The sequence below is a fragment of the Limulus polyphemus genome, unplaced genomic scaffold, assembly GCF_000517525.1.
Source record: "Limulus polyphemus unplaced genomic scaffold, Limulus_polyphemus-2.1.2 Scaffold8026, whole genome shotgun sequence".
Taxonomy (NCBI): domain Eukaryota; kingdom Metazoa; phylum Arthropoda; class Merostomata; order Xiphosura; family Limulidae; genus Limulus; species Limulus polyphemus.
In genome coordinates, this window is record NW_013673636.1 from 6,674 (window position 1) to 20,125 (window position 13,452).

Sequence of the window (13,452 nt, forward strand, 5' to 3'; positions counted from 1 at the left end):
CCATATAGCATTTATTGAAACATAACTACGTAGTGAGAGAAGTCCATATAATTGATATGTGAAATTATTTTAATATCTAAATCTAAATATCGTGCTTCCATATTTCATATGGAGGTGTTCTTGATTTGTAGAACTGCACGATAAATGTTACCAATATAATTACTTATTACTGGATTATTAATACTAATTAAATCATCAATATATTGATATATTAACTGACAATCACATCAAATATGCATCACAATTACTGTTTCATTGTTTTCTTATTTAAGTTAAAACTTACTTTTCATGTTTATTGTGGCTGGTTATAAGTTTAGTAACTTATAGATAGCTAAATTTAAAAAAAACAGGGTTATATTCAACTTTTTTTTTAGAATTGAAAACAAATTTGTCTTTATCTTTATTTGTAAAAAAAACAAATGAAAATCGAGTGCCATGTGCATGCAATCTAACAACTAAAAAATACATAAAAAATATGTCAAACAACACAGAAAATCAGTTATGGTCAGTTCAACACTTCTTTAAGCCTGTATCACGAAAATGATTGTAGTTAGGACTTTTTTTGTATTAATATTTAACTATTTCTTGGATGAAAGATGTCAAGAATTTAATGCATTAATTCACATTAGTTGAATCACTAAGTCAAATTCATTAATGACATTACATAATTCCTGCTGCTCAAAATGTTTATAAATTGACACTTTTCTACGTGTTAAACCTTAGAAAACAACTCGGTTACATAAACTTATATTTACAGATTTTCTTTTTTTTCCCTGATGAAATTAAAAAATAAGTAGATATTAAAACAACAAAACTATCTATTAAAGAAAATAATTATCATTTATATATATATTCAACTATATTTATTAGAAATCTGAATTTATGTTATATTGGGAAAAGAAATCTAAACTAATATCAGACAAACCTTTCCGTCAACTGATTGACTGACAGACCTTCACCTTCACTAAATATGAAGTTAATGTTTTCATTTATAATTCTGAAACAAAAAAACAAAAATCACCAGAAACGTATTTCTCCACACTCATATTTTTTGTCCACATAAACAAATTTCAGGACAACTGCAAAAACTTATCTTTGAACTAGCATGTCACTAATAACATTCAAGTTGCTAATTTATTTGTTCATACTAACAATTTATTCATCTAGACTTAACCACAAACAATTGTTATTATCAGACAAGTTGTATTTACAAAATAATTTATTAAAATGTACAAAATCATGATATATTCACTTCAGCCGTACATACTTTATTTTTACATCTTACAACCGCACATACTTTATTTTTACATCTTACAGCCGTACATACTTTATTTTTACATCTTACATCCGTACATACTTTATTTTTACATCTTACATCCGTACATACTTTATTTTTACATCTTACAACTGCACATACTTTATTTTTACATCTTACAGCCATACATACTTTATTTTTACATCTTACAACCGTACATACTTTATTTTTACATCTTACAGCCGTACATACTTTATTTTTACATCTAATGAACGTAACAGCCACTCTAGAGATAGATAACAACATTTTGTTTTAAAGGAAAATATGGCAACATTTTTTTACAGGATTTTCTGGTTACCAATGTAAAAATTATAGTCACTAATGGTAACCTGACTTATGTAAGGTTGATTATTTACAAACAAACCAGAAATATTGGAAGTTATTCCAGATATCATTTAGCAAAAATTCATTAGGACTTATAAAACTGTCAATTCAGAGTAAACATACATAAGAATTTACCTTTGATCTCTTCTGTGTACCGGTCCAAATGTTAATGCCTTGCATAAAATGTTTACATTGGCTATTGATATGTGGTTTGTCCACAATTGGCAGCAGTGGCTGACAAGTATACTGAATATTCCTGTAGAATTTTCACCCAAAGAGAAAATTTCATCTGAAAACTGTAACAGAAAAACTTAACTAATGTAACTTGGACATTTTAATTTTTGTTATTAAAAATCTAAATGAAAAAACATTTATATTTGATCTTTATTGCACTACCTGCATTACAAACGTTAAAATTTTAAACTCAAAATATTTTTTTTTAATTCAAGTCATATGAACTATTATACAAGATGTATCACTATAAACTTTACCAAGATTTAAAATAGTTAATTAAAACTTTCAACAAGATCTCAATAATAGCCATCAGTGATTTAATAGCTGCCTATTGTTGTAATATAAACATGGGAGGAATGTGTCAACCTGAATTAGTAGGTTTGTACAGTTTCAAATCATGTCGATAGGCTTAGCAAAAATCTGTTTTCTGCTGTTTTAATTTAATAAACTTAATCTTGCAAACTTAAGTAGGAGTTAAAACTGTCGTTTCTTCCAAAACATCAAAAATACTTGCAAGAAAATAAACAAAAAATTCACCAAATTATGAATCATGCATTGCATTAGCATACTCGAACTTAAAGAACTCATTCGCAAGTCAGAGTAATATAGGACATCATATCCTGTTGTAAATAACGTTTTATTCTCACGTTAAGCAGAGAGAAGTGAACAATAAAAACGGATGGTTTTGTTTTGCAAGTGAAAAAAATGTTTGTGACATTGAGTAAATTAAAACATTAATAGAGGTCTATCCAAAGGCAGTGGCAAAAAGATAATATGTACATCACTGTCATTAGGATAGAACTTGAGAGCACTTTAGCATACTAAATTAAATCATGGTGTGAACACTTTTCCCAAGCTAGTGAAGCATGGTTACAATTAATTGTATTAGTATTAGGCTTATAATATTCTTCACACCACATTCTTTATTCAGTCCGTTAGGATCTTTCAAGAAGAAAACGATTGTACATCAGTATTTAAATCACACTATGTCCACCATATTACAACGTGTAATACAGAGAAGCCAGCTGGGACAAACAAATACAAAATATAAAAATTAAAGATCATGCAAATCTTGCCTAGATTAAATAAAAACTATAAATTTTGAAGTAGGAGATTGTACAGTCAGGTATATATATTTACAACAGTGTTTTTGTCACAAAGTTTGTATACATCAAATTTCAGATCATGTTTCGATATACACTGTCATTCAACTGTTTCATATTATACTTCTCTATTCTTGCCACTGTGATTATTGCATGGGAGCAAGATCACTTGAATACGTGATCCTTTGCCAGGTGCTACACGTTGAGACTCCTTGAAAGCCTGACACCAAGTGCTCATGTTTGCACATGATATGGGGTTCCCACACTTACACTTGACACCAAGTGCTCACGCTTACATCTAGTATTCACAGTTACATGCTATAGCATTCCACAAATATTAGTGAACATATTGTTTTCAAAATAATCAAAAGGAAATTATAGTGGAACATGGTGGATGTAAGATCCCTGTCAGAAAACAAGCTTAATTATTAAGTAAAAACACTAAATATGAAACAATAGGAAATAACCATTTTTATTATTGTTTATGAAATGTATCTAATGGTTCCATATAAGGATTTTAATTAGGTTAAAAGTATTCCATCTTCCCTTTATAATCATACACTTTAATATTTTATTTATTTTTACACACAATTGATCAGAGCCAGTGTTTTGTTGCAAAGTTTCAATGCTATTCCTTACCTCTTCCAATCTCGAAGCTAGTGTTGGACACTGTAGTATATCTGGTTGATAGGTCATATTTACAAACGCTTTTACTGATGGTAAAAACAAATCACTCTTCCTCAGTTCCAAACATGCTTTCCAACTACTTTTTATGCACTGAATAACCAAAGCCTTCTCCGAATGTACAAACTGTATATTTCAAAAACACATATTATCAAGTTTCTGTGCAACTGTCAGATATTTCCAATAAATATTTTTAATATCTTTAAAAAAACTGAAGTATTTTATCTTAAATATTAAACATTTCTGAGGAAAAAATTTTATATTTCACTTATTTAAAAACTTTCAAATTACAAATAAACAAGCCCCTCAACAGACAGAGCAATAAAAACCAACTTTCAATAAGAAACGTGATATCTGAATAGAATTAGAAATAGTAATCACCAAGATAAACAAAACATTTTGTGTAAACTAATTAAAGTTTAACAATCTCCGACACCGTCTAGATAATTAAAATTAAGTAATACTGTGACAAAATCCAACTTCAGCCTGGTGCGAATGGCTCAGTCATCCATGAAGAATTGAAAATTAGTCCCTTAATCAATGAATAAAATAAGGAAATTGAAACAAAAATGTAAAGAACTAATAAAACAACCTTATCTCAATAAAAAAAATGGACAACCCATTTTGAAGTGAGTAAAGACAAAGTTATGAAACAAAGTTACTTTTGGTTATCTACTGACAAAGAATGGAATAGAAGATACCAAAACAGGTACTCGACAAACCTCAAGAGAACTATCACAAAAATCTACCTGCTTCTCTTTGTCAGTAACAGAAAGAATATTTTCTAAACCACTGCATATAAATTTCCAAAGAAGGAAATGTACGCAGACTAGATTTTGAAACAAAATGAAACACATAAAACAAACCTTTTGAGCAAGAAGACACAGGTTTCCAAATAATGGACACATACAAACTTTCAGGAACAAGTTGTTTCATACAAGATAAACTTTAAAATGTAATAGGAGCAATATTACAGGGGAACAGCTATGGGAATTTGTCTGATTGGCTCATTCAAATGGAGATAAACAGCCACAGAAATCCCTGAGAAGTAAAGTGCTTCTCTGAGAACATAAAATCTTCATGACGGATCTAACACAAACTTTTAAATGGGAGTCAACTGATGAATTAAAACAACAAAAAAGACTCACACTGTGATTTAAACCACATAACAGAATGTTCTAAATCAAGATAAAGTAATGCTTGCAAACCTACAGAAAATAAAAAATTTATAAAAAATATTTTGAATGAACCTGTAAACAGAATTATCAAGGTGCTACCACAGATTCGAAGATTTTAACTGTACAAAATTACCAGCTGACAAATCAAGAAGCAGAACTCCACTCAACCACAGCAACAATCTTTAGAAATAGCAAGATCTAGAAGCAAATCTTTTCTAAAAATTGTTGGTGTGGTTGAGTGGGGATTTGCTTCTAGATCTTGCTATTTCTAAAGATTGTTGGTGTGGTTGAGTGGCTAAAGATTGTTGGTGTGGTTGAGTGGAGATTTGCTTCTAGATCTTGCTAATATAGCAAGATCTAGAAGCAAATCCCCACTCAACCACACCAACAATCTTTAGAAATAGCAAGATCTAAAAGCAAATCCCCACTCATACACACCAAACATCTTTAGAAATAGCAAGATCTAGAAGCAAATCTCCACTCAACCACACCAACAATCTTTAGAAATAGCAAGATCAATATGCATATCTCCACTCAACCACACCAACAATCTTTAGAAATAGCAAGAACTAGAAGCAAGTCTCCACTCAACCACAACAACAATCTTTTGAAGTAGCAAGATGAAGAAACTTTGTCCAAAGCTGAGAGAACACCTGACAAGAAGTACAGGGGAAGTATGAGCACCATTCTTTCTTAGAAGCATCCATGATATTATTAGTTAGCCAAAATGGCTAGGTGATGACTAATGAAAGATATGAAACTGTTTTACTATGAGTCTGATAATGAAAATAATTGCTTCTCATGAAATACAGTAAAATGAAAGTCAATATTTATTTTTGCCCCTTTTGTCCACAGGCTTGTCAGGGCAGGATTTTGATTGAAACTGACATAGATCGATACTCAGAAAGATTGGGATGACTGAACAGTCTTCAAGAATCAAAGTTTGTTTGAATACAGCCTTAATGTTTGAGACTGGACATGAATGCAAATCACTGAATCCACAGATAATGTTGTGGCATGTTCTAAAGACATGAGAAAAACAAAGATGTCATTTTTCACCATTACTGAAATCCAGACTGGTTATACAGTTCAAGTCAATGGAAATTTGAAGTCACACAAAAACATGGGATTTTTTAAAAATAGACAAATTACAAATACTGAAAGTAGTAGATAAGTTCTATCTGCTAACAAAAATGATGCTGTAAATAAAAAATGCAATGTGGTAGATTCACTGTTAAAGAAAGAATAACTTGGAAAACAAGCAATACATTCTCTGAGTCTGAGTGAGAGAAACCTAATGACCTATCAAGTTCATGAGGTTAAAACATAAACAAAGTGTCAACTGCTATGTGCATCCTCAGAAAAGTTATCAAGCTCACTTGATAAGAGGGTGATTTGAAATATTATGTTCCAAAAATGCAAAAGGCAACAATAAAGTAAAAGCTCCACAAGCCATGTTTGATTATAACTAACATTATTTCAAGTTTGAGTTCAATGGCTGCCCTTGAGTTTGGGAAAAATTACAGGTTTTGAATTTAGATACATGATCATCTATTTGCTTTCAAAATAAGAAATATCAGCTAAAAATAAAATGATGCAAGATAAAAAGTGAGTTTAAATATAGTTCAATTATCTAATGAAGGTTTCAGTAGCACCAAAAACCAGACTGTGCTACGAGTGAAAAGGACTTTCCTAATTTTTCAAAAGAAGCCAGTATTGAACAACCAGTAAAATAGTATTGAATGTTTATACCCAATTTAGGTAATTAAAATATTTTAGGCTTATGGAATTATTGGGAAAGGAATAAATATTGAGGATAGTAAAGGTCGAAGATGGCTTGAATAGGTAATGAAGAAAATTTTATTATAAGTTTAACATATTAACAAGGTTTTTATCATCCTCAGGTACAAAACATTGTACATTTGTTACAATGTTAAACTTGTATTAGTTTTCTTCATTACCCATTCAAGCCATCTTCAACCTTTACTGTTTCAAATATTGTTACACAGAAAAAGCAAAATACTTATACCAAGTTAAACTTATAACAAATTACTAATATTTAGTTACTTATAATTACATGATAAAATAGACAGTCTAAAAATTCCATTTAGCTACATTTCAAAATCATAAAACATGATAGGTAACACATGATGAAGGAATTACCTGTTTAACGAGGTACTTTAAACATTGAATGACTGTAGGATAGGTAACACATGATGAAGGAATTACCTGCTTAACGAGGTACTTTAAACATTGAATGACTGTAGGATAGGTAACACATGACGAAGGAATTACCTGCTTAACGAGGTACTTTAAACATTGAATGACTGTAGGATAGGTAACACATGATGAAGGAATTACCTGCTTAACGAGGTACTTTAAACATTGAATGACTGTAGGATAGGTAACACATGATGAAGGAATTACCTGCTTAACGAGGTACTTTAAACATTGAATGACTGTAGGATAGGTAACACATGATGAAGGAATTACCTGCTTAACGAGGTACTTTAAACATTGAATGACTGTAGGAATAGCTGCACCATATCCAGTCTCCAAAAAATCCACAGCTAAATAAAAGACACTAGGAATCACACTGGTATGAGCTTCAAGATGGAAACATACACACTCCCACATATCCGAGACACAAATATACCTCAGATTACTAGCTGACTCTTGTGAATACCTACAACAAGAAACAACAAACAGCTTGTGAAGTCAGAAAATTTAAACACATTCAAGCTCAGTCCTAAATTAACTTTACAAAGCAAGTTTACAATATAGGAAACAGGTCATTCGATTAACATTCAAAATTAAATAAAGTGGTTTACCTGCTAGAATTTGATTAATTTAACTATTGTAAAAGTATTCATTGTACTTAAAACAATGTTATTCATTTATCAGAAACATCATTTCTTGTTAACATTCACAAAGTTATAACAATAATACCAGTATTTTCACTTCTCTATACAGCAAGACTAAAAGCACTGAACAACCAATCAAAACCTTCTACTTCACATGTTCCAACACAACTAAAAGTTGAACAACCAATCAAAACCTTCTCCTTCACATGTTCCAACACAACTAAAAGTTGAACAACCAATCAAAACCTTCTCCTTCACACGTTCCAACACAACTAAAAGTTGAACAACCAATCAAAACCTTCTCCTTCATATGTTCCAACATTTTTGATTGGTTGTTCAATGCTTTTAGTTGTGTTGGAAGATGTGAAGGAGAAGGTTTTGATTGGTTGTTCAACTTTTAGTTGTGTTGGAACATGTGAAGGAGAAGGTTTTGATTGGTTGTTCAACTTTTAGTTGTGAAGGAGAAGGTTTTGATTGGTTGTTCAGTGCTTTTAGTTGTATTGGAAGATGTGAAGGAGAAGGTTTTGATTGGTTGTTCAGTGCTTTTAGTTGTGTTGGAAGATGTGAAGGAGAAGGGTGTTCCAACACAAATAAAGCATTGAACAACCAATCAAAACCTTCACCTTCACATGTTCCAACACAACTAAAAGTTGAACAACTAATCAAAACTTTCTCCTTCACATGTTCCAACACAACTAAAAGTTGAACAACCAATCAAAACCTTCTCCTTCACATGTTTCAACACAACTAAAAGCACTGAACAACCAATCAAAACCTTCACCTTCACATGTTCCAACACAAATAAAGCACTGAACAACCAATCAAAACCTTCTCCTTCACATATTCCAACACACAAAACTTATTCAAATGACCCTAATAAATACTTTTGAAAGATTCCTCAAATTATGATGGTTTAATGGGCAATAAGAAGCAAACACAGCACAAAATGACAGCGAAACAAGCAAACTTAAGTGCATAGCAGAAAAATAGGAATCAAAACAACCCGAGTAAATATTTCTTTATCGTATAAACACACAAGTTTAATATCACAGGGTTGTCACAGACATTTAGCTAATAATCGGTTGATCTACATGATATTAGCACTTAATCTACAGCTGAATATTGTCAACCATTAATATCAGGAAACAGAAACAGAAGAAGTTTACCAATACAGTATAGGTATAAATCTAACAAGTTTGACGTTTCTATTAAAAATGTATGTATGTTTTGTAATCCATTTAGTTTTGACTTTACCAAAACACATGATACTACTTCCTTCAGACCAAAAAATATTATATTTAAGTAAAATAAAATAATTTATTATATCAACTAAATATTACAATTTTCTAAGCAATCACCTTAATCCTTCTCAGTCTAATCAAGTCTTTTAACGAGTGTTTCAAAAAATAATTCGCTATTAGCACCAATAATGTTTTTAAAGAAATTAAATTTTAAGTTTTTATCATATGACACTGTTACTTATTAGTAAAGATAGCTCACTTTGTCAGATAAACTAGTTCATAAACTAAGAAAATTCTGTTTTGCATCTTGTAAAACTACATTTGAAATACACAAATGTATCACATTAAACTTATCACTTACTGAAGTCACACAGCAGTGTTCACGTGTCAGTAAATCACATTGTAAACTTATCACTTACTGAAGTCACACAGCAGTGTTCACGTGTCAGTAAATCACATTGTAAACTTATCACTTACTGAAGTCACACAGCAGTGTTCAAGTGTCAGTAAATCACATTGTAAACTTATCACTTACTGAAGTCACACAGCAGTGTTCACGTGTCAGTACATCACATTAAACTTATCACTTACTGAAGTCACACAGCAGTGTTCACGTGTCAGTAAATCACATTGTGTGGGACTTCAGTAAGTGCTAAGTCTTACAATGTGATTTACTGACACCTGAACACTGCTGTGTGACTTCAGTAAGTGATAAGTATAACAGTGTTCACGTGTCAGTACATCACATTGTAAACTTATCACTTACTGAAGTCACACAGCAGTGTTCACGTGACAGTAAATCACATTGTAAACTATCACTTACTGAAGTCACACAGCATACAACAGCATCTGTAAATTCTGACCTCAACAGAAGTTTTTGAACTTTATGTAGGTTTAATGCTTATTTAAATTACTACACTCATGATTTACCTGAAACTATTGTTCCTCTTTAAAAATAACGCCAGTCACCTGACTTAAGGGTTGTTCCTCAACTTTATAACTAAAATGGAGAGAAATTAATTACCTACTAGGAAGGTTTCTAACAACTGAGAATTCCATTGCTCCACTGTTTATACACATACACATTATGTTGGAAATCTTATTTCTAAAATCGGCTATTAGCTCTTCATAGCCAGCTATGTCTTTGATGATTTTCCAAACCAGATGTAGTGACCTCCAAGCACACATCAATCTAAGAGACTCGCATGTTTCCTGTTTTTCAAAAGACAAAAAAAACAAAAATCACAGATCAGGATCAACTTAAAACAGACAGAAATACTCCTTTAAAGGACTCGTATACAAATTTGAATTTTTATTCAAAGGCTTTTCAATGACAAAAGCATGATTTTGTAAACTGCCTCCTCCAAAAAAACAAAGATGAAATAGTTTGCCTTACAATATTTTATAGATGAAAATATAATATTAACTTGTTTTCAAACTGTTGCAAAACCTAAATAAATAAATCATGACTAAACATACAAGCTCTCATTTCAAGATGCATTGACCTAATCAAGGCAAAATAAATTAAGAAAAAATAAAGTGAAATAAAAAATAGGTTCATCAAAATGTTAGCAACCATATTGAAATTACAGCTAAGATATAATTTAGGGCTGAAAAATTAATTGTTTCCATCTTAGTTATGTCACAATTAGATTCAGCAGTTCAAAATATCCCTGGTCTGATTCACACTACCACAATAAATTCACATACAAATCTTTGGTAAAAATACTCTACCAAAAAATTTTGATTTTTTGTGTACAACATATTTGTAATGTTTACTAAATGCTTGTCAGAAGTCTTGAAGATACAATTAATAAATTTGACATTATATTAAACATTGCTATGTATAGCTTCGGCCCGGCATGGCCCGGTGGATAAGTCACTCGACTCGCAATCCGAGGGTCGCGGGTTCGCGTCCTTGTCGCACCAAACATCCCCACTTGGGCGTGGGGCTAGCAACTCCACCTCGATATCAATCTGCTACCGAAACTGTAACAACACTTCCGTAGGCGAAGTGTTGTTGTAGCCCTATGTTCCACTAGGAACGAAAGGAACTAAGAGAGATGTATAGCTTCACATAAAATGGGAGTTGATGCAATGCATCAAAGCTTACATGTAGGGTTAAACACTACTGTAAAATAGTTGTTAACTTCTTCATAGAGTATCCATTAAAATACAGCCCAAACACAAACAAATATATGCATGCTTTCGTTTTTCTGCAAATCCAAACTTGCCGTCTATTTGGATCTCGGAGCTTGTGATTACTTCATTTGGACGATAAGAGTTGTAATTGATAATTGTTGGACTTCTCCATAAAATAAGCCATCAACAAGTGGATCTTGGTGGCAAAAATTAAAGTGCTTGTATTGCAGATCTACTTATATACCTGCGTGGGATTTAACAATCCACTTTTCATTCAAAAATTAAATGGAATCCTGAATTGAAAGAAGTGTTGAAAAAATCTTGTGTTTACCAGTGCTGTGCACATAAATTGATTACCTGTGAGTTGCAATTACATCGATCACTGTCACATAAAACAATCAATTAATCAAAACGTCACTTAAATTGATTAATGCCAAAAAAATAATCAACTAATTGAAATTAGCTATCTTTTTTAACAATCTTCTAGTCATTTTTTGACATCAATTTTGTTCAGCTTTGGGCCAGCAAATTATCTTTCAAGTGTGTGCAAAACATTATTTAAGAATACATAATAAGAAACCAAAAAGATATGAAAATTATTACAATTTTTCTTGAGCTTTATGTATAATGCAAGACATGCACTGGAGAAATTATGTTTGCATTAACACATATTTTGCAGTAAAATGCTTGGTATAAATAAAAATTAATAACTGTTTCTAATTGACTAAAAAAAGTCAAAAAGGACTTACATTCACTGATTAACTTATACACCTTTTTGGTCACTATATGTCATTAAAATTTCAAAGTTTTTGAGGTTCAAAAATTCTTCCAGAATGCAAAATTTTAACCATCTGATTTCCTTTAAAATCTCCTATGATCAGAATAAACTTTTATTTATAAATCATTCTTCAACAATATTAGCTCTCATATAAAATGCTATAAAAATTTCAATTCTTTTCTCAAGCTCCAGTAGTACTCGTTAAAAAAACTGCACCTAATTAGATTAACTTGTTGATTTGGTATTGACTTTATTTTTGTAAAAAGATTTACATTGTCTATTTTTATCATTTCAGCTTCACTGAATTTTCAAACAAACTTCTTCTTTAAGAACTTGTGTATTTTTGTGTGACATCCCTGCTGCAGTGGTGAAAACCCGCAAACGAGCCACTCATGCATAACAGGAGTTTGAACATGTGATAATAATATCGACAAGTACTGCATATACCGTTATCCAACCTGAAAGTAGGCCTAGTGAACAGTAACAATAATATCCACAGGCAGAACTTCGAAGTGATGATTTAATATTTGAAATAATTTTACAGTATTTTCTAATCGAACAGTACAGGAAACAAATACATAAATACAACAATTCTAAAAAATAAAAGGGAAACTATACTATTCACTGTTAGTATTATAATTGCGTAGAATGCATTTTAACACACATCTTGTAAATATCTCTTAGCAAAATGTATGTAATAACTATCTGGTGAAAAAGCATACAAAAGACAAGCTTGTATACTGTACAGTTTCTTATTAATGAATTAGTGAAGTGTATATTTATACAGTACACAGTTATATATGGACATATCAAACATGCTACTCTTATTATGAGTTGTGTTTTGCAAACAACAAATGAAAACCCATTTGCAACTAAATATACTATTTAGGTTTCTTCTAATAAAGAGTTTAGTAACTGATTACAAATATCAATGCCCTCTGAAGGCAGAGAAGAAAGAATGAAAACTTTCCCTGTCTTCAGAGAGCATTGATAATATTCACAGGTACTGCATATACTCCTTTTTACCCTGAAAGTAGGCCTGGTGAACAGAGATAATAATATCCACAAGTACTGCATATAATGCTATTCAACCTGAAAGTAGGCCTAGTGAACAGTGATAATATCCACAGATACTGCATATACTCCTTTTTACCCTGAAAGTAGGCCTGGTGAACAGAGATAATAATATCCACAAGTACTGCATATAATGCTATTCAACCTGAAAGTAGGCCTAGTGAACAGTGATAATATCCACAGATACTGCATATACTCCTTTTTACCCTGAAAGTAGGCCTGGTGAACAGTGATAATATCCACAGATACTGCATATAATGCTATTCAACCTGAAAGTAGGCCTAGTGAAAAGTGATAATATCCACAGATACTGCATATACTCCTTTTTAACCTGAAAGTAGGCCTGGTGAACAGTGATAATAATATCCACAAGTACTGCATATACTGCTATTCAACCTGAAAGTAGGCCTGGTGAACAGTGATGATAATATCCACAGATACTGCATATACTCCTTTTTAACCTGAAAGTAGGCCTGGTGAACAGTGATAATAATATCCACAAGTACTGCATATAA

At 31.5% G+C, this 13,452-nt stretch overlaps 1 protein-coding gene across 1 annotated transcript in view; it reads right to left on the minus strand.

Annotated features, from left to right (window-relative positions):
• Positions 1 to 13,452, minus strand: part of LOC111083053 (probable methyltransferase TARBP1) — a gene marked incomplete at its 3' end in the record, with an annotated part of 30,597 nt that overhangs the window by 4,602 nt on the left and 12,543 nt on the right. Inside the window, exons 5-9 of the mRNA XM_022379275.1 lie at positions 9,968 to 10,155; positions 7,332 to 7,524; positions 3,616 to 3,786; positions 1,775 to 1,935; positions 926 to 997 (exon numbers count right to left, since the gene is read on the minus strand). Of these exons, the coding sequence (XP_022234983.1) occupies positions 926 to 997; positions 1,775 to 1,935; positions 3,616 to 3,786; positions 7,332 to 7,524; positions 9,968 to 10,155 (785 nt within the window). The remainder of the gene's footprint in view (positions 1 to 925; positions 998 to 1,774; positions 1,936 to 3,615; positions 3,787 to 7,331; positions 7,525 to 9,967; positions 10,156 to 13,452) is intronic.